At 42.0% G+C, this 27,979-nt stretch overlaps 1 protein-coding gene across 3 annotated transcripts in view; it reads right to left on the minus strand.

Annotated features, from left to right (window-relative positions):
• The window catches only part of bckdhb (branched chain keto acid dehydrogenase E1 subunit beta), a 370,867-nt gene extending 343,455 nt beyond the window's left edge, over window positions 1-27,412 (minus strand). For 2 of the 3 annotated variants that reach the window (XR_013576645.1, XM_078542455.1), the window contains exons 1-3: window positions 27,231-27,412; window positions 21,995-22,072; window positions 5,657-5,725 (exon numbers count right to left, since the gene is read on the minus strand). Coding sequence is in view for 2 of the 3 variants with exons in the window: in XM_078542455.1 (XP_078398581.1) it covers window positions 5,657-5,725; window positions 21,995-22,072; window positions 27,231-27,372 (289 nt within the window). In the remaining variant the exon portion in view is untranslated. The remainder of the gene's footprint in view (window positions 1-5,656; window positions 5,726-21,994; window positions 22,073-27,230) is intronic. The other variant, XM_078542456.1, reaches the window with a different exon arrangement.
• Between the last annotated feature and the right edge of the window lie 567 nt (window positions 27,413-27,979).

Below are 27,979 nucleotides of genomic sequence, written 5' to 3' on the forward strand. Positions count from 1 at the left end.
ACCTTCTCTGAACTGTTTCTAACGTATTTACATCTTTCCTTAAATAAGGAGGCCAGTACTGTACACAATATTCCAGATGTGGTCTCACCGGTGCCCTGTAAAACTGAAGCATAACCTCCCTACTTTGTTATTCAATTCCCCTCACAATAAATGATAACATTCTATTAGCTTTCCTAATTACCTGCTTTACCTGCATACTAACCTTTTGTGATTCATGCACTGGGACTAGCTCTGCAATCTCTCACCATTTAGATAATATGCTTCTTTTTATGCTTCCTGCCAAAATGGGACAATTTCACATTTGCCCACATTATAGTCCATTTGCCACGTCTTTGTCGACTCACTTAACCTATCTATGTCACTTTGTAGCCTCCTTACGTCCTCCTTACAACTTACTTTCCTACCTTTGTGTCATCAGCAAATTCAGCAGCCATACCATTTGTCTCTACATCCAAGTCATTTATATAAATTGTAAAAAAGTTGAGGCCTCAGCACTGATCCCTGTAGCATACCACTCGTCACATCCTGCCAACCAGAAAAAGACACATTTATGCCTACTCTATGTTTCCTTTTAGCCAGCCAATCTTCTATCCATGTCAATATATTACCCCCTACCCCATGGGCTTTTATTTTCGGCAATAACCTTTGATTTGGCACCTTATCAAATGCCTTCTGGAAATCTAAGTACAGTACATTCACCTTTATCCACAGCACAACCATGTTGACTCTGCCTGATTGCCTTGAATTTTTTAAGTGCCCTGCTATAACATCTTTAATAATAGCTTCTAACATTTTCCCTCTAACAGATGTTAAGCTAACTGGCCTGTAGTTTCCTGCTTTCTGTCTCCCTCCCTCTTTGAATAAAGGAGTTACATTTATCTCCCAATCTAATGGAACCTTCCCTGAATTTAGGAAATTTTGGAAAATTAAAACCAACGCATTAACTATTTAATTGGCCCACTGTCTCCTTTTCAGAACCAATGAACATCACAATGTAAAGTGAGATGTTTAATGAAAAGCTTTAAGAAAATGTAATCCTTTGGTCACTTTCTAAGTTTGAAAAAAAGTATTCTGTGCTCCAAAGGAAACATGGCTTGATTGACAGTTCAGGCTCTCTCATCTCTGCAATCAATTTCACAATATTACATTAGGTAACTCAAGTGGTTTTGAGCGTTTGTGCTTTCTGAAACTTCAAAGGGGCTGGATGATTGACATTTTTATTCGTTTGCCTTTTTTCTACACACCCACTTTACGCTCTGGTGTTCATTGGTTCAAGACAGTGTACAGTGGGTCAATGGGGATGGAAGTGCCAGAGTTTGGCTTAGGGGTGGGAGGTAGGGCAGGACTTGCCATAGGGGGCATGAAGGGCTATAGGGAGGTGGGTGGAAGGGCAGAGCTTGACATGGGGGCATGAGGGGCCTGAGGAGGAGGGTGGAGGGCATGAGGTGGCATGGATGAGGCATAGGGAGTGTATGGAAGATGGAGGGGTGTGAGGGGTGAGGGCTGGGTGGCCTTTCTGTTTTTTCACTGGGACACAGTCCCACAGCCCCGAGGCAGGTCTTTTAAACAGCCTGCCTCCGCATTTCTTCCCAGGCTGGCTAGCCCGACTCCAGCTCACACTCAGCAAAGGAGATCCTGCCTCGGCAGGCATTTTCTCCCGAGACAGCGGGCTGAGCCGGGAATTTTCCCAACTCCCCCTAGCCGCCTCAAGTGGCGTTCCGCAGGGCTCAATACTAGGTCTCTTGCTTTTTATGACATATATAAATGGTTTGGACTTTAAATGTAGGGGATATGATTAAAATAGTTTGCATAATACAAAAATTGGTTGGGTGGTTGACAATAAAGCTGAGACTGCTGCAAGGTATCAATGGACTAGTCAGCAGGCAGAACAGTGACATATGGAGTTCAATCCAAAGAAGCATAAGGTAATACTTTTGGGGAAGGCTTACATGGCAAGTGAATAAATAATAAATGGTAAGATACTGAGAAGTATCTTGAACAGAAGGATCTTGAAGTGCATGTCCACAGATCCTTGAGATGACTGGACTAGTTGACAAGATGGTCAAGAAAGCATGCGGCATTCCTATCTTTATCAGCCAAGGCAAAGAACATGGGAGCAGGGAGGTCATGCTGGAAGTGTATAAAACACTAGTTGCTGTGTGCATTTCTGGTCACCACACTATAGGAAAGGTGTGATTGCACGAGAGAGGGTTCAGAGGAGGTTTACGATGATATTGCCTGGACTGAAGAATATCAGTTATGAGGAAAGATTGGATAGACATGGGTTGTTTTCTTTGGAACAGGGGAGGTTGAGAGGAGGTCTAATTGAAGTGTATAAAATGAGGAGTCTAGATAGAGTAGGTAGAGCAGGACTATTTCCCTTACTTGAGGGGTCCATAATCCTCATTTTATGGTAAGAGGTAAGATGTTTAGAGGGGATTTGAGAAGAATATTTTTCACAAAAGGCTGGTGAGGACCTGGAACTCTGCCTGAAATGCAGAGGTAGAAACCCTCACAACATTTAAAAAGTACTTGGACATGCACTTGAAGTCCCATAACCCGCAAGGCTACGGACCTAGAGCCGGAAAGTGGGACTATGCTAGATGGGTGGCTTATCAGCCGATGGGCCGAATAGCTTTCTTCTGTACTGTAAATTTCTATAATTCTATGATTCCATTTTTGCCAATGCTGTATCATACGCACAAACAAAATAGGAACAGAAGTAGCTATTCAGTCTCGCGACCCTGCCTTAATAAGATCATTCCACATTGACATCTACCCCCAATAACCTTTGATCCCCTTGTCTAACAAGAATCTATCTACCGCTGCCTTAAAATTATTCAGTGACCCTGCCTCCACCGCCTTCTGAGGCAGAGTTCCAAAGTCGCACAACCCTCAGAGAAAAAATTCCTCCTCATCTCTGTCCTATAAGGGCGACCCCTAATCTTAAACCAGTGCTCCCTGGTTCTGGACTCAGCCAGAAGAGGAAACATCCTTTCCACATCCGCCTTGCCGAGGCCATTCAGGATCTGATGTACTTCAATCAAATCACTCCTCACTCTTCTAAACTCCAGTGGAAACAAGTCCAGCCTGTCCAACCTATCCTCATAAGACAACGTGCTCATTCCAGGTATCAATCTAGTAAACCTCCTCTGAACCGCCTCCAACACATTTACATCCTTCCTTAAATAAGGAGGCCAAAACTGCACACAATATTCGAGATTTGGTCTCACCAATGCCTGTATAACTGAAGCATAACATCCTTACTTTCATGTTCAAATCCTCTCGTAATAAAGGATAGCATTACATTAGCCTTCTTAATCATTTGCTGTACCTGCATAATAACTTGTTGAGACTCATGCATGAGAACACAAAGATCCCTCTGGACCTCGGAACTCTGCAGCTGTTTTCCTTTTAAGCAGTACTCTTTTCTATTCTTCCTACCAAAGTGAACAACTTCACATTTTCCGACATCATATTCCATCTGCCAGATTTTTGACCACTCACTCAACCTATCTATATCCATCTGCAACCTCCTTAAGTCCTCTTCACAACATACTTAACTTACCTATCTTGTGTCATCTGCAAATTTAGCTACCATGCCTTCACTCCCCTCGTCTAAGTCATTGATGTGAATTGTAAAATGTTGAGTTCCCAGCACAGAGCCCTGCGGGGCTCCACTCATCACATCCTGCCAATCAGAAAAAGACCCGTTTATGCATACTGTTTTCTGCCAGCCAGTCAATCTTCTATCCATACTAATATGTTACCCCCAACGCCATGGGCTTTTATGTTCCGCAACAACCTTTGATGTGGTACCTTATCAAATGCCTTCTGGAAATCCAAGTGCAACACGCCTACAGGCTCCCCTTTATCCACAGCGCATGTTACTCCTTTAAAGACCTCCAATAAATTGGTTAAACATGATTTACTTTTCACAAAACCACGCTCAGTCATCCCAATTACCTTGAGTTTCTCTAAGCGCCCAGCTATAACTTCCTTAATGATCAATTCTAACATCTTCCCCACAACAGTCATCAAGCTAACTGGCCTACAGTTTCCTGTTTTCTGTCTCCCTCCCTTCTTGAATAGAGGGGTTATAATTGCTACTTTCCAGTCTGATGGAACCTTTCCAGAATCTAGTGAATTTTGGAAAATTAACACCAATGCATCTGCTACCTCATTAGCCACTTATTTTAAGACCCTAGGATGAAGTCCATCAGAACCTGAAGGCTTGTCAGCCTGCAGTTCCATCAGTTTGTTTAGCACTGCTTCCCAAGTGATTGTAATTTCACCAAGTTTCCCACCAAGTCAAACTCAACCAAAATTTCTGCAGACTGTAAAGGAAAACAGTACAGAAATGTTTAAATAATTCACGCCACTAGCTTTTTCTCAATACAACATTTTTAGCATTCAAGTACAGTATATGGAAAACATTTTAAACCGAATATCTTCTCTTAAGCTTCTCTAAACCACCATTGTACTCATCCCCTTACATGTTTTCTTCCTCTTCTCTGCATTCTTTCCAAAGTACACATATTCCTTTTGAAGTATGGGATCAGAATTGCACAAGAGTAAGCTAAATTTTCTCTTCATTTACTACAAATTCTAGCACACCAAGAAAAGAACAAACATGCATTTATATAGTACCCATCACCACCTCAGAACATCCAAAATCACTTCATAGCCAATTAATTACTTTTTAAATGTATTTATTGTCATACTGTAGGGCAATCTAACCAGGGAATTACCTATGTAGGCATTAAATATTCCAATGTCCTGTGTATCCCACCATACTAATTGCATCTCCACAATATTCAGATCCACAAATGAGAAACTGACTGTCAGGTCAGGTCCTTTCAATTAAATTTAATTTGCCGTTCTTTACTGAATTGGATAATCAATCTGAATTTAATGAAAAGTCTCGTCATCATCCAACGCCTACTGTGCATCATATTTAAAACTTGGATCAATTTGAATGCAGTTATATGATAAACATATGACAGCAGACTTCAACTGCATGCACTGGCCAGAGGAGCGCACCCGTCAGCTGCCCGACAGTCCCAACAGGGGAGGGCCGAGGCCAGTCAGCATAGGGCCAGCAGGCTGAAGGAAGAAAACAAGCTCTTTGGGGCAAGCCTGCCAATTCCAGGCCTACAAAAGTATCAGGTGGCCCCACCAGTAATCCAGGCTGGAAGAAGGGTTTGGTTGGTGCAAGAGGGAGTTCTCAAAAGTAAGATGGGGGGACCCAATGCAACAATGGCCCAAGTTACTGTATTCATATTCAGACTGCAAGCATTGTCCTAAACTGGCAATCATAATCCACGTACATCGAAGGATCCTGATTGGCATATTGAAATGGCGCACCTTTTAGGTTTGGTCACCCAGCAATAGACTCTGGGGAAGATATGGCTAGAAAAACCATTGACAGGAATGCAGTCTCAAAACCTCCCCAATAGTTTGTCATTAAGTCACATTAAGCCTTCCTACCAAGTTTTGTCCGATTATTCTAAAATTGGATATTTGTAAATGTATAATCCTAAATAAGAAAAATGAAGGATAACGATTCAAATAGAGCTGTGGATGTCATTTAAACTCCTTGATGGGTTACTAGATGGTAACACACTTACATGTTAAGAAAAAATACATAACTTACCATATTTGTCCCTGAGTCCAACTGTACACCGGAAAACTCCTCCAAAGGCAACGTCCTCTCCAAAAATCACTTTAAAAGCAATAAAAATTTGTTAAAGTTGCACTGATCAACAAAATAACCAAAATGGTGAAAAAAATATGTTTGATCAAAGATAAACGCAAAATCACCAATATTGGTAATCTGAACCAAAGTTGAACCATTGCATTCAGAACCTAGCTAGTCTATTCTTTCTCTTCAGGAGTTAACTGACCTATTATATCTGCTGACATTTTCTGTTGACATTTAAGAAAATGTATACACATAGAATTCCAATGTTCTTATGCTACCGAAGTCCAGGTTCAACACTAGCATTCTTGTCTTTGAGGCAGGAGGTGATAGATTCAAGTCTCACTCGAGACTTGTGCACAAAATTGAGGCTGAAATATTTTAGTTACTGTAAAAGCTTGTTAGTTTTCCACTGATCTTCAACTGTAAAAGAAATAACTTCCACCATCACTTACTTCATCTGACTGAAATTTCAGTAATAGTTAACAGAAGACATTCTGAAATTGCAATCAGTCTGGGTCAGCCTGAGATAATGACTTGAGAAGTGGATGGAGATGATGGGTAGAGAATGCAGTTGTACAGGGGGCCAAGGACAATGGCTTCAGTCTTGCCAATTATAAATCAGCATAAATTTTGTTTCACCCAGGAATGCCAGTCTAACAACTTAAAGGCAATGGGAGGGTCAAGAAAGTTGGTGATGAGGTAGATCAGGTTGTCTTCAGCACAAATGTAGAACCTGGCATGCTTTCATATAATGGCACTGTGTGACAGCTGTTGTGATTATTTATTCATGGTTCCTATGTTTTAGTACATAATTTTTAGTTTGAGAAATTAAAATTTAACTGTAAAAAATGGGATAAATGCAACTAACGCAAGCTGGGAGCTTTTTTTTTTATTATTCGTTCATGGGATGTGGGTATCACTGGCTATGCCAGCATTTATTGCCCATCCTTAATTGCCCTTGAGAAGGTGGTGGTGAGCTGTCTTCCTGAATCGCTGCAGTCCATGTGGTGTAGGTACATCCACAGTGCTGTTAGGGAGGGAGTTCCAGGATTTTGATCTAGCGACAGTGGAGAAACGGTGATATAGTTCCAAGTCAGAACAGTGAGTGGCTTGGAAGGGAACTTTCAGGTGGTGGTGTTCCCATCTACCTGCTGCCCTTGTCCTTCTAGATGGTAGTGGCCGTTGGTTTGGAAGGTGCTACCTAAAGAGGCTTGGTGAGTTCCTGCAGTGCAACTTATAGACAGTACACACTGCTGCTACTATGTCGGTGGTGGAGGGAGTGAATTTTTGTGGATGGAGTGCCAATCAAGCAGGCTGCTTTGTGCTGTATGGTGTCAAGCTTCTTGAATGTTGTTGGAGCTGCACTCATCCAGGCAAGTGGAGAGTATTCCATCAGACTCTTGACTTGTGCCTTGTAGATGGTGGACAGCCTTTGGGAAGTCAGGAGGTGAGTTACTCGTTGCACGATTCCTAGCTTCTGACCTGCTCCTGCAGCCACAGTATTTATATGGCGAGGCCAGTTCAGTTTCTGGTCGATGGTAACCCCCAGGATGTTGATCGTGGGGATTCAGCAATGGTAATGCCATTAAATGCCATGGGGCAATAGTGAGATTCTCTCTTGTTGGAGATGGCCATTGCCTGGCACGTGTGGCATGAATGTTACTTGCCATTTGTCAGCCCAAGCCTGGCTATTATCCAGGTCTTGCTGCATATGGACATGGACTGCTTCAGTATCTGAGGAATCGTGATTGGTGCTGAACATTGTGCAATCATCAAGGAACATCCCCACTTTTGACCTTATGATGAAAGGTCCTTGATGAAGCAGCTGAAGATAGTTGGGCCTATGACACTACTCTGAGGAACTCTAGCAGTGATGTCCTGCAACTGAGTTGACTGACCTCCAACAATCACAACCATCTTCCTTTTTGCTGGGTATGACTTCAACCAGGGAGTGTTTTCCCCCGATTTCCATTGACTCCAGTTTTGCTAGGGCTCCTTGATGACATCAAGGCAACATTTGACCGAGTGTGGCAAGAACAGTCACTCTCACCTCACCGGTTCAGCTCTTTTGTCCATGTTTGAACCAAGACTGTAACGAGGTCAGGAACTGAGTGACGCTGGCGGAACCCAAACCGAGCGTCAGTGAGTAGGTTATTGCTAAGCAACTGCCGCTTGATAGTATAGTTGAATACTCCTTCCATCACTTTACTGATGATCGAGAGTAGGCTGATGGGGCGGTAATTCGCCGGATTGGATTTGTCCTGCATTTTGTCTACAGCACATACCTGGGCAATTTTCCACATTGCTGGGGGGATGCCAGTATTGTAGCTGTAGTGGAACAGCTTGACTAGGGGCTCGGCAAGTTCTGGAGCACAAGTCTTCAGTACTATTGCTGGAATATTGTCAGGGCCCAAAGCCTTTGTAGTATCCAGTGACTTCAGCCTTTTCTTGATATCACATGGAGTGAATCTAATTGGCTGAAGGCTGGCATCTGTGATGCTGGAGACCTCCAGAGGAGGCCGAGATGGATCATCCACTCAGCACTTGTGGCTGAAGATCTTTGCAAATGCTTCAGCCTTATCTTTTGCATTGAAATGCTGGGCTCCCCCCTCATTGAGGATGGGGATATTTGTGGAGGTTCCTCCTCCAGTGAGTTGTTTAATCGTCCACCACCAGTCACGACTGGATGTGGCAGGGCCGGAGAGTTTGGATCTGATCCATTGGTTGTATAATTGCTTAGCTCTGTCTATCACTTGCTGCTTAAGCTGTTTGCAAGCAAGTAGTCCTGTGCTGCAGCTTCACCAGGTTGACATCTCATTTTTAGGTATGCCTGGTGCGGTTCCTGGCATGCCCTCCTGCACTCTTCATTGAACCAGGGTTGGTCCCCTAACTTGATAGTAATGGTAGAGTGGGGGATATGCCAGGCCATGAGGTTACAAATGGTGGTTGAGTACAATCCTGTTGCTGCTGATGGCCTACAACGCCTCATGGTGCCCAGTCTTGGGTTGCTAGATCTGTTCGAAATCTATCCCATTTAGCACGGTGGTAGTGCCAGGCATGATGGAGGGTGTCCTCAATGTGAAGACAAGACTTCATCTCCACAAGGATTGTGCAGTGGTCACTCCTACTGATACAGTCCTTCACAGATGCATCTGGGACTGGCAGGTTGGTGATAATGGGGTCAAGTATGTTTTTCCCTCGTTGGTTCCCTCACCACCTGCCACAGAACCAGTCTAGCAGCTATGTCCTTTAGGACTTGCCCAGCTCGGTCTGTAATTGTGCTACCGAGCCACTCTTAGTGATGGACATGAAGTCCTCCAACCAAAGTACATTCTGCACCCTTGCCATCCTCAGTGTATCCTCCAAATAGTGTTCAACTTGGAGCAGTACTGACTCACCAGCTGACCATGTTTGACCTGATGCCATGAGACTTCATGGGGTCCAGAGTCGATGTTGACTCCCAAGGCAACTCCCTCCCAACTGTATACCACCATGCCACCACCTCTACTGGGTCTGTCCTGCCGGTGGAACAGGACATACCCGAAAATGGTGGTGGTGGTGTCTGGGTGATTACCTGAGTATGACTAAATCAGACTGATGCATGACTAGTCTGTGAGACAGCTCTCCCAATTTTGGCACCAGATATTAGTAAGAAGGACTTTGCAGGGCTGACAGGGCTGAGTTTGCGGTTTTGTTTCTGGTCCTAAGGTCGATGCCGGGTGGTCCGTCCAGTTTCTTTTTTTTAGACTTCGTAGCAGTTTGATACAACTGAGTGGTCTTAAGCGTCAACCACATTGCTGAGGGTCTGAAGTCACATGTAGACAAAGACGGCAGATTTCCTTCCCTAAAGGACTTTTAATTCCAGATTTTTATTGAATTCAAATTTCGAACCTGGATGCACAGAGTATTGCCCTGGGACATTACCTGAGCTTTCCGCAGAGCATTACCCTGTGTCACTGGATTACTAGTCCAATGACAATACCACTCTGCCACCACCTCCCTCACTTTATACTTGAAAGGTTGGGACCATGTTGCCTCAAGCAGCTAACAGCTAAAAAGATAAGGTAATTAAAGTGTTGTGTTTTAAAGACTGCCAGAAAACCTAAAGAAATTACAGTTCAAAAGGTGGCCCATGTTTGTTTAATAATGTCAGAAGAGATAGGGCTATAAAACAGATGTGTTTACTTAGCTAAAGAGCTGGAGATCTAATGTCTGCAATGCTTGGAAGAACAATGGCAGTTCAGAGAGGCGTTTTTGTTTTCAGAGTTAGAGCTAAGTAAGTTTAAAAGCATTCAATAAACCCTGAAAGATTGTAAAACCCATTCACTTCATCAGATCAAAGAAGAATTTATAAACTAGGGGTAGTTAATCTGAAGGTCAGTTTGAGCACAGCCCAGTGCAGACTACATCATTATGAAAACAGGTGGAGCTTAAGAAGGTTCTCTGCTTTCACTTTATTGAGGCGTTTTTGCTGAGTTAGTTGCAGTTTGGACCTCATGGTGTATGCATCTCACTGAGAGAAGGTAACCAGAGCAATTAACAGTTAGATAAGCTGCACTTTAAGCAGAGCAAAGAGCTAACATCATTACTGACCATGTGGAACGTGGGTAAGGCTTAATCTCAGTTTGAATTTTGTGAGGGAACAGAAGCTGGAAGATTGCCCAATTTGAAACTAGTGGGAGAATATACAGTGGGCCTCACAGTGTCTTATTGCAAAAGTAATCAGCTGAATTAGCTTGGAAGTATTGGAAAAGCAAGAGGCTAGGCATCCACAATACAAAAGTGAAAAAAAAGTGAAATCTTGTCCTAGTTCTATTGGTTAAAACAAGGTCCCTAACTGGAAAGTAACACAGCATATAAACAATCAATAAGAAGGGGCTAATGAGAGATCTTTGGGGTCCCCAGAGCTAACAATGCAGTAACAGGAAAATAAACCATTGCAGGGGATTCTCTCCTGGCTACAACTGGATAGATAGAGTTAAAACAGGTGATGGCACATGCACTAGCTGGATAACAGAGGTTAAAGTGTTAGAGAAATCAGCCTTATGGTTAATAAAAATGGAAGAACAAAACAAAAAAGGGAGCCACTGAATGCAATAAAGCATTGGGACAAGCAGTTATATAATCAGGAATGAGTCAAGAGGAGTCAAGTATCATTGAGATGAAACACTTGAGGATTTAAGAGAAGATGTGAAGTTGTTAATGATCGAGGTAGCAGGCTGGAGTACAGGCAGCCATCGAGGTGAGATTATGAAAGCTCATCAGATCTGGTGCTTCAAGTGAAAATGTTCAGGACAATCTGTCATCTACTGTGATGAGGGCACTTGTAAAGGGAATCAAAGCAGGCAGCAAAAAGTGTATAGAAACGAGATAGTCAGAAATGGCTTAATCAAAGATAAATGTCTCAAGAGGCAGCAAGGATGATAAGACCAGGGGAATAGCCATTAGTAGGGAATTGTATGTGGAAGATGAAACTGAATGAGCATGAAGGTGAAGAGAAGAGGCAAGATGAATCTATTTGAAAGTTGAAATCAATGATGAGAAGATGTTCCATGCAGAAGGAAAATGGGGAAGGAAGGAGGAGATCTCAGCAAAGAAGAAATGAATACATTTGGTAGAAATGGGAGAGGTAGTAGAGAATTAAGTGGCTTGAAGGAAGTACCAAAGGAGCAAGTGGGTAGATCAAGATGGAACCTGACATTGGGAACCACAAGAGTATTCGTTCCCTTCCATCGGTTGCCATGATGCTTGTGGGCAAACCCATTTCAATAAGTCACTGTAAACCCAGCATCAGCAAGACAAAGATTATTGACTGATTCCACTAAGATAAGATCCTTAAGAAACAGACAGTTTAAAAGACAGAAATAGTGTTTCTGAATCGTTGCGCCTTCTGGAAGGTGCAAAAACATAGTTGAATGTTTACCATTTAAATCTGTTACTAAAAAGGTGCCAAACTCTAAACAATATGTTTAAAATACAGGCTGCCTCTCAATGGTCAAATATGAATACTATGTAATGCTTCACTGGAATCAAACACTTTTTAATTCCAAATGAACAAAAACTGAGAGGGTTTTAGAAAAGAATTGTTCCACCAATTAAAGGCTCAGGAGGCAAAAATGAATTTGTCCCACATCCCTTAACAATGCTTCAGCTTGTGTTTTTGGAAATGGCGTTATTAAAAGTTGAATTATTTGAGTAAGACTTTAGTAAAACTTTAAGCTACTAAGTTTAGTTTTTATTTCTGCAAGCTAGTCAAGTTGAGATACAGAGACACTCTCATTAGTGACTGCCATCATATAAAATGTTATGCAGCTAAAAGGTGAGTGAAATGCTAACTATTTACTGTTGAGTGAATCATATTTTTTTGTGTATTATGGTAAAATGGCAACCATTTTGAATGGGATTCTTAAATTGTGTTAGAATTTCTAAAGAGCAATTCCAATTAACAGGAAAACTGACCATTTACAAGGAGGCTGCTTGCACAACACCTACCTCTTCCAGCCACTTCCATGAAGACATTCAAAAATTGCTGATTGGCTTGTACTGGTTACAAGTAATAACATAATATTAAAACAAACATGCACTTACTCGAGAGTTTTCAGTGAAACGGCCACATTTGCATATTTATTTGTGCAATTCCAATATCTAATTTAAGAAAACAGTACTTTTTCAGGAAGAACTAAAAAAACAATTAATTCAGTGTTTGCTGAGATCTATTGGAAACTTACAATCCATCCCCATCCCAGTATTGTCAAATTTCCCTTTCACAGTACTGTGAGACCCATGACTCCCCCTGCTCAATGCTGCAAAGTCCAAAGACCATTTCCACAGTGCTAACAAAACCTAGAACCACCTCCTAATAATTCTAAACCCCATGAAAATCCCCAGTACTATTAAGAAGTAGGTACATACTCCTAAATGGAACATATATATTCTTGTATTTTTTTTAAAATGGGATAAAAAAACACACAGATAAACGAATAAGTATAAATAAAGGCCATGTGTTTTTTGTTTGTTTAAGCATAATGAATGCCACTGATTGGGTTAACAAAAATTATTTTTCCAAATTCGACCTCAAATCCATTCAAAAGATGAAAATCTCAAAATAAAGTAATAAAAAAAAATTATTCATTCACTGCAAATCGGTGGCTCCAACAGCACATGGCATAACACTCCTATTATTATAAAATGGTATATTCTCCAACTCACTATGAGCAACACAACAGGAAATCTGCTAATTTATAGTATCATAAACTTGAGTATAAAGGAAGAATTTGTGAATTGTTATAACAGAGGAAATCTGCCACTGTGGTGTTTTGATCTAACACCATGAAATATTAATTCAACATGTTTAGCACAAAAATGAAACCAAGTTGTACAGCTTCCTTTTACCACATTTCATTGATATGTTAATTGCTCTGCACTATCAGCTTTGTCAATGACGTGGCAAAAATATCAGTTTCTTTTTATGATTATACTGGAAACACAAGAAGCAGACTGATCAGGCGAAGCTGAATTACTGCAAAGAAAATATGACAGGCATCAGTATATTTAATTTATGCTGTTCTGACAAAATGTCAAATTCCTATCATAAAGTATAGCAGACTTCACAGCAGTACTCCAGAAAGTACAATGAAAAAAAATCACCTATAGTCGACCACAACAATCTCTGTAACTTAATGATTTTTATTGAAATCACTCTTCTTCTGTCAAATAAAAATCTATTAAAAATAAAGTGGGCAGAAGCAAAATGCAAATCAAAACTACACAAGTCAGCACAATGTGCATGTGCACCATGTGTTGGCACTTATGCAGATTTTTTTGACACTTTACCTAAACTGATTTTTATATGCCAAAATATGCAGAAAAAACTACTAAGAGGAAACATGGGAAGTGGCAGGCTGGTGGCAGCTGTCTTTTGCCCTCCAGTTTGCAATTCCCTTAGTCAATAATGAAATTGCAAATCTACCAATTAGTAGGGAATGGTTACTGGACATAGTTTCCAAAAATAAAACAAAATGAACTTCAGAAAATAATTTATTTCCTTTCATTTTTTTTTTGCACATAGTTACAAAATAAATAGGAAAATTGCAACCAATTATATTACAAAGCCAATCAACTGTTTTGTTCCTTTCAGCTAATTGATGGGAAGTCTTATTTTTTCTTTTAAATTAGCCAAGAAGGGACAGTTCAAGCAGCTCCCAAACCAATTTATGTGAACAATTTATCTGTGGTTTACTTTTGATCATAAAGCTTTTCTCGTAACAAAGTAACCCAAGTAATCTTGCCACTTCACTCCATGAAGTCATGAAATTCTGCCATAATTTCCTATGTGTTACGGGGAGAAGGCGGGAGAATGGAGTTGAGAAACTTATCAGCCATGATTGAATGGCGGAGCAGACTCAATGGACCGAATGGCCTAATTTCTGCTCCTATGTCTTATGGTCTTATGGTGTAAACAAATTATTTTCAAAGTAACTTATGTTTCTCATTTATCCATTTTACTCATTCTCCTATTTCATCTCATTAGCATCTTTGAATCTGTTTGTTTATTTTCAGTTATTTAACAACACAAACAACCAGAAACTGAACTGAACTACCATATAAATACTGTGGCTACAAGAGCAGGTCAGGAGTTAGGAATTGTGCAATGAGTAACTCGTCTCCTGACTCCCCAAAGCCTGTCCACAAGGCACAAGTCAGGAGTGTGATGGAATACTCCCCACTTGCCCGGATGAATGCAGCTCCCACAACACTCAAGAAGCTTGACACCATCCAGGAAAAAGCAGTCTGCTTGATTAGCACCACATCCACAAACATTCACTCCCTCCACCACCGCTGCACAGTAGCAGCAGTGTGTACCATCTACAAGATGCACTGCAGGAACTCACCAAGGCACCTTAGACAGCACTTTCCAAACCCACGACCACTACCATCTAGAAGGACAAAGGCAGCAGGTAGATGGGAACTCCACCACCTGCAAGTTCCCCTCCAAGTCACTCACCATCCTGACTTGGAAATATATCGCCGGTCCTTCACTGTCGCTGGGTCAAAATCCTGGAACTCCCTTCCTAACAGCACTGTGGATGTACTTACACCACATGGACTGCAGTGATTCAGGAAGGCAGCTCACTACCACCTTCTCAAGGGCAATAAGGAATGGGCAATAAATGCCAGGGCAAAGGAGATATTAGAAAGGGAAAGACCAAAAGATTGGTCAAAAAGGTGGATTTAATGGACGGTCTAAAAAGAGATGGAGGTGAAGCAGTTTAGGGAGGGAATTCCAGAGGGTGAGGCCTAGGCAACTAATGCCATAGCTGCCAGTGAGGGAGGCAGAGGAGGGATGCACAAGAAGCCAGAGGAAGAGGGAGAGTTCTTGGGGAGAGGGCTTGTGGAGCTGAGAGAGATTGCAGAAATAGGAAGGGATTTAAATATGAGGATAAGAATTTTAAAGTGAAATCGTTGAGTGGCCGGGTGCCAATGCAAGTCAATAAGAACAGAGCTGATGGTGTGCAGAACATGGTATGGGCAATTGAGCATTCGAAAACACAAAGCTTACTTAGTGTAAGGAGGGGTGACATTATGGTGGTGGAAATGGGCAGTCTCACGATGAGGGTGGAAATGAGGTCAGAAACTCAGCTGAGTCAAATACAAAACTTGTGAACTGTCTGTTTCAACATGAACCAGAGGCAGAGGGATAGAATCAATGGCAAGGGTACACAGAGCTTGTTCAGAGGCTAAAGGTGATGGTTTCATTTTTCCCAGTGCTTAACAGGAGGAAATTGTGGTTCATCCAAAAATGGATGTCAGACAAGCTGACAACACAGAGGCAGTAGATAATATAATTCTAGAAAATAGACTATCACTTATTCTCTTCCCCTACCTCCAAAAGGTATATCTGGTAATAAACATTTCCAACTCTTCTGCAATTTCCAGGACAGCAGTTTGCTTGAAATAGAATTTTGTCAACATTCTGGAATTACAGAGCACATTGGTGAATTACTTTGAAGCCTCACTGTACAGTAGGTGGCTGGTAGATTTACCTACTACTAGCATGGATGAGAGCAAAGACCGCAAGGAGGATGGGTAAACTGACTATGTCACTGTGGTGTAGGATGCCATCCTGGGGCCAGGGGGTAGCAAATAGGAACACAGTAGTGGTAGGGGGGGGGCCAAGTGGTCTTGTGGCACAGTGGTAGTGTCCGTACCTCTGGGCCAGAGGCTCAGGGTTCAAGTCCCACTTCAAGACATGAAGGCCACAGAAGGTACATTCATAATGTCGCCAAACAGGTTATCAGTCTGTAACTTGATCCAATACCCCTGATTGCAGGTGGTAAAGAGCGGGAGAGTTTCCTGGTCAGCCATACTGCAGAAGGCAATGGCAAACTTTGCCAAGCATAATCATGGACCAATCCAATGGAAGACCATGACTGCTGACGTCCTCTTAGGGCATGGTACCTGTAGGGGACAGTATAGTCAGGGGACAGATATTGTACTCCACAGCCATGACCTGGAATCCCAAAAGCTATGTTGCCTACCTGGTGCCAGTGTTAAGGGCATCTTAGAGAGCCCAGGGGGTTTGAGAAGCTTGGGTACAAACCAAAAACCAGAATCTCAAAGGTAATAATCTCTGGATAACTATCTGAGCCATACAAAAATTGCCATAGGGACAAACAGGTTAAAGGTTTAAATGCATGACTGTGGTGTGGCAAGCAGGGGTTTCAATACATGGGGCACTGGCACCAGTGCAGCAAATGAAAGCTGTAAATAAGGCTTTAAACTAAAAGGGTCAGGGAGGGCTCAACAAAGAAACAAAATGTGTATCTTCTTAATCAATTAGACTGAAGGATTCAGAAATCAACAGTGTAAGGATTGAGATGGAACTGTAAATTAGAGTTTGTGAATTAAATGTCAAATTAGGCACAAAAAGAGACTTAAAAAGAGGGAAGGAAAGATCAGATTGAGAAAGCGAAAATTAAAGAAAATGTTTTTTAAAAATAAAACTTTTAATTTGACATGCATAATGTTATGACCAGGTGAGAAGGGGTAAACTGGCTCCCTTCTACTCAACCTCCTCTGTTGATAACAGCAAAGGTTTAATTTTATTTTTCACAAGGAAATGCCTTTTTGTTTTTTGAAAATATGACTTTTCAACTGGCTGGAAATTCTGCAATATGAACTGAGACAGAGCAAACTGCTGAAAACTGGAAGGCCACATTCCAAGGTGAAGGGGAGAAGAAAACAAAGCACCCTCAAGGAAGTGTGAAGGGAGAGACATTTCCTGTAATCCAGATACCCATCAAAACTCATAACTGTCCAAGGAAGGGACATTAAAAATGCAAAGTACTGGATATTGAAACAATTGCTGCCACAGACAGACACACCCAAAACCTCTTGGAACTGCACAATGAGTGAAGTATTTCAAGGCAAGGCTGCCCAACCACTTTAGAGAGATTGCAAGTGACCAAGGCAGTGTCAAGAAAGTCTTCAGCAGAGGAAACAGGCTGAAGGCTGCTCTCTCTCTCTCCCCCTCTCTCTTTTGGAATAAGAACATCACCTGGTTTGAGAAGCCAACTCTACCAGAAACCTACCAGCAAACTGAGATCTCGTGATAATTGCAAAATCATCTACATCTAACCACATCCAAGAAACCAGTTAAACTAAATTGGGGACAGTGTTTAAAATCTATACCTCAAGGACAATCAAAGGACACTTAACCAGATACTCTTTTACCTTTTTTTCACTTGGAATCTAACGCCTCATTTCTGATACTTGAATGTGTGTATGGGCCCAAATGATTGCATGAGAGCCAAAAGCCTGATGTTGCCTTTTTATTATTTTTCTTGGGTTTAGTGGTTAATAAATTTGCTCTTTCTTTGACTCAAGAAAACCTTGTTTGATTGGCTCCTTATTCCTCACAGCTTAAATATTTAAACACATTCTGATTTGGAAAAGGCATATCCTCATGAGAAGAAACTTAAACCTTTGGGGGCAGCATTCTAGAAACGATTATTCGGGATAGAATTAGTAGTCACATGGAAAAATATGGGTTGATAAGGAAGAGCCAGCATGGATTTCTAATTGGAAATCGTGTTTAACTAACTTGGAATTTTTTGAACAGGTAACAGAAAAGGTCGATGAGGGTAATGCTGTTGATGTGGCGTACATGGACTTTCAAAAGGCACTTGATACAGTGCCACACAACAGACTTGTGAAAAAAGTTATTGCTCATGGAATAAAAGAGACAGTAGCAACATGTATACAAAATTGGCTGAAAAATAGGAGGCAGAGGGCAATGGTCAATGGATACTTTTCATGCTAGAGGAAGGTTAGTAGTGGAGTTCCCCAGGGGTCAGTATTGGGACCCTTGCTTTTCCTGCTATTAATGAACTAGGTCTTGGTACAGGGGGCAATTTCATGGTTTGCGGGTTAAAAGAAGTTTGGGAGTGTTGTAAACTACGAGGACAGTGTAGAAGTTCAAAAGGACATAGACAAGTTGATGGAGTGGGCAGATATGTGGCAGATGAAGTTCAATGTGGAGAAGTGTGAGGTGATGCACTTTGGTAGGAAGAACGTGAACAGATAATATAAGGGATGAAATTTTGAAGGGGGTGCAAAAGAAAGACCTGGATGTATATGTGCATAGATCATTGAAAGTGGCAGGACAGGTAGAGTGAGCAGCTAATAAAGCATATAATATTCTGGGATTTATTAATAGGGGCATTGGGTACAAGAGCAAGGAGGTTATGCTGAATTCATATAAAACACTCGTTAGACCTCAGCTGGAGTATTGTGTACAGTTGTGGGCGCCACATTATAGGAAGGATGTGAACACACTGGAGAGAGTGCAGAAGAGGTTTACAAGAATGGTTCCAGGGATGAGAAACTTCAGTTACAAAGATAGGTTAGAGAGGTTGGGACTGTTCTCCTTGGAGAGAAGGCCGCTAACAGGAGATTTGATAGAGATGTTCAAAATCATGAGGGGGCTGGACAGAGTAGATAGGGAGAAGCTGCTCCCGCTTGTAAAAGGATCAAGAACGAGAGGGCACAGATTTAAAGTGATTTGCAAAAGAAGCCAGTGTGATGTGAGAAAAAACTTTTTCACATAACGATTGGTTTGGGTCTGGAATGCAATGCCTGGAAGTGTGGTGGAGGCAGGTTCAATCGAGGTATTCAAGAGGGCATTAGATGATTATTTGAATAGAAACAATGTGCAGGGGAATGGGGAAAAGGCAGGGCAATGGCACTAGGTCATAATGGTCATTTGGAGAGCCAGTGTAGACACGATGGCCCGAATGTCCCCCTTCTGTGCCGTTAAGATTCTGTGATTGTTGTGTCCAACCGAAGTTGAATAGAGGACAGCCAGTTTGCCACCTCTCACTTGGTTGTAACAATAAACTATCCAACATTTAAAACCTGAAACAATGACACTTCATACTTGTAAGTTAACTTTTCTGCACCAGAGGGTGATTTGCAGTAATTAACAGCTATCACGTTGTTAAAACTGTACTTAGACTTGAAATTACAAGACTTAATTTCATGTGGCTTATTTCATTCATTTCCTCCACACAAATAAAGCAACACCACGATTCAATGAGACAGGCAGCTGCTATTTTCGTGAAGCTAAGAGTGAAGTTGCGCTATTCAGATGGCAACTTCTGGATATTCACGTTAACCAAGCCTCTGCCCGTCATGTGAAATTGCTGCACCATTTGAACACAGGTGGCAAAGAGACATATAAACCACAGCATAACTTTGACAGCAAATTTGGAACCACAATTTTAAGTGTATTCTTAAGGTTTGAATACAAAAACGAAATGGTGAAAATGTCACAGCTGTAAATAAGGATAAGAAACAAACTAAAGAATTTGCTGAAGACAACAGACAGCTATGGAATAGAGAATTAGAGGTAATTTATACCCTGACAAGCCAGTTTTTCCAGTAATACCAGAAGAATGCAGTGAGCTTGTCAGCAGTACTATTTGTTTCAAGAAACAGGACACATTAATGCAGTCAACTTTGTATTCAGATAAAGATAAAGCTGAAGCATTAGCAACAATCCTCAGCCAGAAGTGCTGAGTGGATGATCCATCCCAGCCTCCTCCTGAGGTCCCCAGCATTACAGATGCCAATCTTCAGCAATTCAATTAATTCTGCGTGATATCAAGAATCGGCTGAAGGCACTGGGTGCTGCAAAGGCTATGGGCCCTGATAATATTCCAGCAATGGTACTGAAGATGCGTGCTCCAGAACTTGCCGGGCTCCAAGCCAAGCTGTTCCAGTACAGCTACAACACTGGCATCTCCCCGGCAATGTGGAAAATTGCCAAGGTATGTCCTGCATACAAGGACAAATCTAACCCAGCCAATTACCGCCCCATCAGTCTACCCTCGATCATCAGTAAAGCGATAAAAGGTTTCATCAACAGTGCAATCAAGAGGCATTTGCTCAGCAATAACCTGCTCACTGACGCTCAGTTTGGGTTCCGCTGGGGTCACTCAGCTCCTGACCCCATTACAGCCTTGGTTCAAACATGGACAAAAGAGCTGAACTCTAGAGGTGTGATGAGAGTGACTGCCCTTGACATCAAGGTGACATTTGAATGAGTGTGGCATCAAGGAGCCCCAGCAAAACTGGAGTCAATGGGAATCAGGGGGAAACTCTCCACTGGTTGGAGTCATGCCTAGCACAAAGGATGATGGTTGCGGTTGTTGGAGGTGAATCATCGCAATACCAGGACATCACTGCAGGAGCTCTTCAGGGTAGTCTCCTAGGCCTAATCATCTTCAGCTGCTTCATCAATGACCTTCCTTTCATCATAAGGTCAGAAGTGGGGATGTTCGCTGATGATTGCACAATGTTCAGCACCATTCGAAACTCCTCAGATACTGAAGCAGTCCATGTCCAAATGCAGCAAGACTTGGACAATATCCAGGCTTCGGCTGACATGTGGCAACTAACAGGTGCGCCACACAAATGCCAGACAACAACCATCTCCAACAAGAGAGAATCCAACCATTTCCCCTTGACATTCAATGACATTACCATCGCTGAATACCCCAGTATCAACATCGTGGGGGTAATGTTGACCAGAATCTGAATTGAACTAGCCATATAAATACTGTGCCTATGAGGGCAAGTCAGAGACTAGGAATCCTGTGGCAAGTAACTCACCCCCTGACTCCCCAAAGCCTGTACACCGTCTACAAGGCCCAAGTCAGGAGTGTGATGGAATACTCTCCACTTGGCTGGATGAGTGCAGCTCCAGCAACACTCAAGAAGCTTGACACCATTCAGGACATATCAGCCTGTTTGATTGCCACCCCTTCACCTCTGATGCACAGTGGCAGCAGTGTGTACCATACACAAGATGCACTGCAAGAACTCATCAAGGCTCCTTAGACAGAACCTTCCAAACCCATGAACACTACCAAGAGCAGCAGGCGCATGGGAATACCACCACCTGGAACCTCCCCTCCAAGTCGCCCACCATCCTGACTTGGAAATATATCGCCGTTCTTTCACAGTCGCTGGTTCAAAATCCTGGAACACCCTCCCTAACAGCACCGTGGATGTACCTACATCACATGGACTGCAAAGGTTCAAGAAAACAGCTCACCACCACCTTCTCAAGGGCAATTAGGGATGGGCAATAAATGCTGGCCTAGTCAGCGATGCCCACATCCCATGAATGAATAAAATACTGTCCAACTTCAAAATTAATCCATTTTCATCTGCATTAGTGGCATCCAGATTTCTGATGTTACTTTGAGGAAAACCTGCATATAAATTAACAGAAAACATAAGAATGAAATATGATATGTTAAATATTATGGTTTATTCTTTTCCTAAGAATTGAAGCTTCCTACTGGATTTACTTTCTGGTAACAGTTGGCCTTCAACGTGGCCAACACTATCAATTCTTGTCCAAAGGTGACATGACAGGAAAAGTAAGAAATAAAAATAAGTAAATAATATTTTATAACGGGCTTTTACAACTTACACAAAATGGGTCAGGTCTCAAATTAAACTAAAATACCAAACCCCCAAGGGCTCAGTTTAAAGACAAAGATATCACCAAGATTAAAGACAGTAATGTAATGCCCTGGAACACCACACTATATGTGTCAGAGGCAATGCCAAAATTCCATTAATGCATGAGCCACTGAAAAGGAATTAAAAAGCATGGGGTAGGCATATAAGGTTCTGTGAACATTTCCTCCTTTCACTTCCATCTTTTACCAGAACCCCGTTCCCACCCAAAAATGACAATAAAATGAAGTTACATACTTGCAGTTGGATCTTTCGCCAAAACATTGTCCAAGCCACTTGTAATAGATTGAAAAAGGTTCATCTTCTGAGTTGGACCTTTAAAAAAAAATACAGACAATATTTTCTCATTACAAAGTCATTTCATAAAATTAAAGTCCTTCTGTTTTCCAGCATTGAATAATGATCTTTGATTACTTTGTCCACGGATCCATTTTTAAAAATAATCTTTCATTATCCTGACGCATAAAGTCTAGTTAATAAAAGCACTTCATTCATTTCCATATCTGGTAAATGGTTTCTAAATTCAATTAATACTTTAAAAGCTCTTAATAGATCATTGAGCTGATGTGAAAGCTTTTGATTTGTCAACGAATGTCCTTGAGTAAAAACATCTCATCAGCATTGATGTTAATGACTATGAGGAGCTTGCAACCAATCTATCTAATTGGCAACATCTTGCCCATCACGCTGTGTCACATGTTGAGTCCAAACACCTTAATCATGAGGCAGAGAAGCAGCAGAGAAGGAAGCAAATCCCACACTCCAGATCCCACACTCCAGATCCCACTACCTCGTAGCACATCCTACCCCATGTACCCAAAGATCTGTGGGTTAAGACACAGCCTGTTCAGTCACATGAAGACCCATGGCAGAAACTCACAATCCTGAGTAGACTCATCCTCGAATCAACAGACAGCCAACGACGACAACATTAATCATTTTGTTTGTTGATAATGTCAAGCTACAAAAGACAAATTTATTTTTCACAAAATGTAACTTTTGAACAATGAATGAAATTTGTTATACAAAGTTTCCATTAGCCGATCTCTTTAATGTCACAAAGTTTAATTGCTTCACGTAAACAAGAGATCACTCAGAGTTCAATTATTGTTTGATGAGGAACTTTGAAGACTGGAAAGCGCTAATCAGTTTTAAACTCATAATTTTAAGATAGTTTTGCATTTGTAACAACACATCATATCTGGCACATACAAGACATAATGGCCCAAGTTTTGCTGGGAAAGTCATAGCGCATTCACAACAAATTAACCAGCAAATTCGGTGCATGAAAAGGTAGAACCTGCTGTATTTTTAAGGACTTGCTGGATTTGCACATTACGATGTTACATTCCCAGTGTTGTAATATGTCTTGAAGGGATAGAGAATGCCATCACTAGAAGAGAAGGGTGTCATGTGATCCAATCACAGTTTTGGCCTGTGAACAGTACACAGCACACACAGCTCTGCTACCGGTATCTTCAAGCTTTCTATTCATGTATATACGTTCTCATGTGCCTAGTTTAAATAAATGAACCCACAAAGTGTTTACACAATCCCTTTCGAGTATTGGTACTTTTATATAATTACAAAAACAAGACATACAGTTATGACCAACTGCTGCATCATTCGGAATCCCATGTCAATGTTCAACATAAGCTGAAATTAAAATCTCCTAGAGGGAGGAGAGAAGGAAGAAATAAAAAAAAGGAAAATAAAGCAAAAAAGTTTGGAGATATTTCAAAGTCACCACCAACCACTTTTACCTAATTTTCAGACAAAGTCAAATTCTAAACACAAGTACACCTGGCACCAGTCTACTTCTTCACATGGTTCATAGTATGTCTCAACTCCTTTACATCTGAGATACAAGTCCAGAATCGAATTATTGCTGCAGTTTTGTTCTTTCTTCTCCAGTCACTTGGTTGGGAAGAGGAAAGATGTCAAAAAAAACTTTCAAATCTAAGCTAGCATCTAACACTTTAGAATAGGGATGTGTAATACATTGATGCACAATACTGCATAATGGTAACAATTACAATTTTCATTCGCTGCAACTGGCATGGCAGCAATATCTCAACTAATGCTGTACTGCTGTTTGCCCCAGCTTGTGATAACAAGGAAAGGGGAGGGAACTCCAGAGCATAAAATTTGGTTTTACCGTCAGTGATAGAATAAAGTTAGGTGAAATACACAAGAGGCTACAGTCAGACGAATATGGAATCTGGGCGCTATAAGGCTGGAGGAGATCGTGAAAATAGGGAGGAGAAAGATCATGAAGGAATTTAAACACAAGGATAAGAATTTTAAATTTGACACTTTGGGAAATTAGGAGGCAATGGAGGTCAGCATGACAGAGATAATAAGTGACCTGGACTTGGTACAGGGTACAATATAGGCAAAGCTTTGGAAGAACTGAAGCTTATGGAGTTGAGGATGGTAAGGAGAGCATTGGAATGGCTGTGTGTGGTGCTAACTAAGTACTTTGAAAACTCAAAGGCATATTTGTGTGTGAGGAGTTTCGACACCTCACTGATTTGAAAACATATGTATTCAATCTAATGGCTTTAATTACAGCAAAGTAACCCACTCCAGATATCAGTTATTAGCCTTGGCTTCATCAGCAACAGCATCCTTCCATCTACAAAAGATGATGGACACGCAGTTAACAATCATTTCAGATGCAGTTTCTTCATATGGAGCCACTTTGCTGATGACTGAAGAGGCCAATCCTTGAGACGCAGGTTCTGCCACAGGTGCCGCACGTGAAGCTACCAAGTGTCGTTGTGGATTGCTGTTTTCAGCATTGGCGTCTGTTGCCAAGACACTGTAGCCACAGGTCATCGTTGTGGTACATGCCAGCCCAGAGGAGTTGTCATCATTTTCCTCTGTCGTCAGCTAGTGACCTCCAGGTGAGGTAATTGATCTCTAGGGCTTTCATGTCACCCTTGCAAGCATCATTGAAGCAGAGCTTCAGGCATCCCACTGGCCGTCTGGCTCCCGCTACCTCACCATACAGAAAGTCTTTGCATATGTAACCGTCTTCCATCCTGCGGATATGTCCGAGCCAACCTCTGTTTGATGAGTACTAACAAACTTGGGAGCTCTGCCTTTGAGAGGACTGCTGCATTCGTGATTTTGTCCTGCTAGGATATACCCATAATGCACCACAGACAGCAAAGATGGAAATTATTGAGCTTATTTTCTCAATAGCTTCAGCTGTCCATGTTTCACAGCCATACGAGGTGCTGAGATCATAGGTCCAAGCTGGTGGTTTAAGGCCCAAGGGTCAGCTGATTTATTCCAGGCATGTTTCGGGCTAAAAATGGTAACTTCTTTTCCTATGTGTAATTAGCAAGTTCTGCATCAAAGGACAGATTCTGTGTCACCATGGATCCAACTTTGCTAACCACTTCCAGTGAGACATTATTTAGTGGGGTCAGCAGCAGAGATGCAACACCTTGTCCCATGACCACAGTTTTCATAAGAAATAGGAACAGGAGTAGACCATTCGGCCTCTGGAGCCTGCTCCGCCATTCAATCAGATCATGGCTGATCTTCTTGTGTTTCAATTTCAACATTCCCATCTAACCCCAATAACCTTTGATTCCCTTGCCTAACAAGAATCTATCTACCTCTGCCTTAAAAATATTCAATGACCCCACCTCCACCACCTCCTGAGGCAGAGTTCCAAAGTTGCACAACCCTCAGAGAAAAAATTTCTCCTCAACTCTGTCCTTAAAGAGCAACGCGTAATTTTAAAACAGTGCCCCCTAGTTCTGGACTCACAAGAGGAAACATCCTTTCAATGTTTACCTTGTCAAGGCCATTCAGGATCTTGTATACTTGAATCAAATCACCCCTCACTCTTCTAAACTCCAGTGGAAACAGGCCCAGTCTGTCCAACTTTTCCTCATAAGACAACCCAGGTATTCCACAATTCCAGGTATCAATCTAGTAAACCTCCTTTGAGCCACCTCCAATGCATTTACATCCTTCCTTAAATAAGGAGACCAAAACTGCACACATTATTCCAGGTGTGGTCTCACCAATACCCTGTATACCAAAGCATAACATCCTTACTTTTATGTTCAATCCTTCTCATAATAAAGGATAGCATTCCATTAGCCTTTTATCTTGGTGTTTATAGTCAGAGAGAACAAATTACAGGCATGGGAGAGGCTGTCCATGAGTCCTTGTAGCAGAGTTTGTGTGCGCCTAATTAGCACAGTATCATCAGTGTACACAAGTTCTCTGATCAGGACACAATGTGTTTTTATCGTTGCTTTCATTCTTGATAGAGTGTAGAGCTTGCCATCTGACCTAGTGTGCAAATAGACTCCTTCCATTTTTGCAGATAAGACAAGGTCAGGAGCATGGAGAAAAAGTGTAGGAGGTAGGACACAATCCTGTTTCACTCCATTCTTCAATCTGATGCAGTTGGAAGTGGAGCCATCAAATTGTGCATGTGCAGTGCAAGTTGTAACAGAGGAGCAGATGAGGCTGAGGAGCTTTGGTGGACAGCCAAAATCTTGTAGAGTCCTGCCTGCTGACAGTGCCAAATGTCTTCATGAGACCTACAAAAGTATACTCTGTTCCCTACACTCCTCTTGTTTCTGACATATGGAGAAGGTCATGTCCAGTCACACTGCCGGCACACAAACCGCACTGTGCTAACCCTTGACTTAGCAGGTAGGAATCTCACCTCTGATATAAAAGATTGTGGGTTCAAGGACCACTCCAGAAACTGGAGTACAGAATCTGGACTGGCACTTCACTGCAATACTGAAGAAATGCTCCAGTCAGGGGTGGTTTTTTTGGGATGAGATATTAAACCAAGGTCTCATCTGCCCTCTCAGGCAGCATATTGTGTGACAGACAGCAGGTTGTGTGGCACTTACTGAAGCAAAGGGGAGCTCAACACCTCCAAAATCAAAGTGTAGCTCACTGCTGTTTGTGGGACTTTACTGTGAACAGATTGCTGCTGTATTCCCTGACATTACAATATTTACATAGTAAGCATTAGCTGTTTAGCACTTTGAGCTTGAAGGTTCCTATCACAGTATAATCATCAGGGTTGCACATCAAGGGGAAGGAAGGCTGGGTAGAGCACCAAACAACAACCTGTAACAGGGACCATATTAACAGTTTCTTGGTAGTACAGAACTTGAATATTGAAGCTTTTCAGCAGCATTCGGGGACCATATTGTCAATGGAGGGGGAGGGTTTAAGCCAGTTCAAGCCAGAGTTTAAGCAGTGTGCATTAAAACAGAAAATGTTGGAAACACTCAGCAGGTCTGGCATCACTCATGGAGAGAGAAACAGAGATATCGTTTCTTGTCAATGAACTTTCATCATAATGCACTGTCTCCCTAAGTTGAGACCTGAACCCTATAACCATGTCATTGATTCGATACAGAGTAATGTCCTCTAACCCCACCGCAGGGCTTGCTCCCTCCCGCCTCGCCGCCCTCACCATACTGTGCAGGGTTGGGCTCAGGGTCCGGCACGAAGGTGAAATGCGCCATGGACCGTTGGGCTATTGACATCACTGCCGTTCGCGCCAGCCTCCCGCCACTCCGACAAACCGCCGCTCGCACCAGCAACATCGCCGCCATCTTTCACCTCCTTCCACCGTCACCGCACGAGCGCAAACCCATTGGTTGACGGCTTTTCTGTCGTCATCGTCGCGCGCCACCAACCAGGTTGCGGCAGATTTTTTTTGCCGCGGTGCATTCGGGTTGCTGTAGTTCCGCAGCGGGTGAGTAAGTCAGCAGCTGGCATCCTGCAGTATGATCAAGGTGAAATGGTAGTCAGAGTGAGGGCCTGCAATGCATCTGAACAATAATCTTCAAATTTCACATACATACACTTAACCCATGACTAAGTTAAAAAAAAACTTGCTTTTATATGACGCTTTTCACCACTGGGCATTTCAAAGCGTCTATAGCCAATGAAGTGCTTTACTATTGTAATATAGGAAAAGCGCAGCCAGAATGTATGAGGTCACATTAATTTTCAAAAGTTATATCGTTCATGGGACATGGCATCACTGGCAAGGCCAGCCTTTGTTGCCCACCTCGAATTGTCCTTGAGAAGGTGGTGATGAATAAAATAGGGTCACATTGGAAAATAGTTTGCAAAGCACTGCCGCTATCCTTTGCTTCTCTTCGCATGTACATAATCCAGCAAGGTCATGTTCTATTGTTAGTATGGACTTCATCC

The sequence above is a fragment of the Cetorhinus maximus genome, chromosome 5, assembly GCF_964194155.1.
Source record: "Cetorhinus maximus chromosome 5, sCetMax3.hap1.1, whole genome shotgun sequence".
In the NCBI taxonomy this organism is placed as follows: domain Eukaryota; kingdom Metazoa; phylum Chordata; class Chondrichthyes; order Lamniformes; family Cetorhinidae; genus Cetorhinus; species Cetorhinus maximus.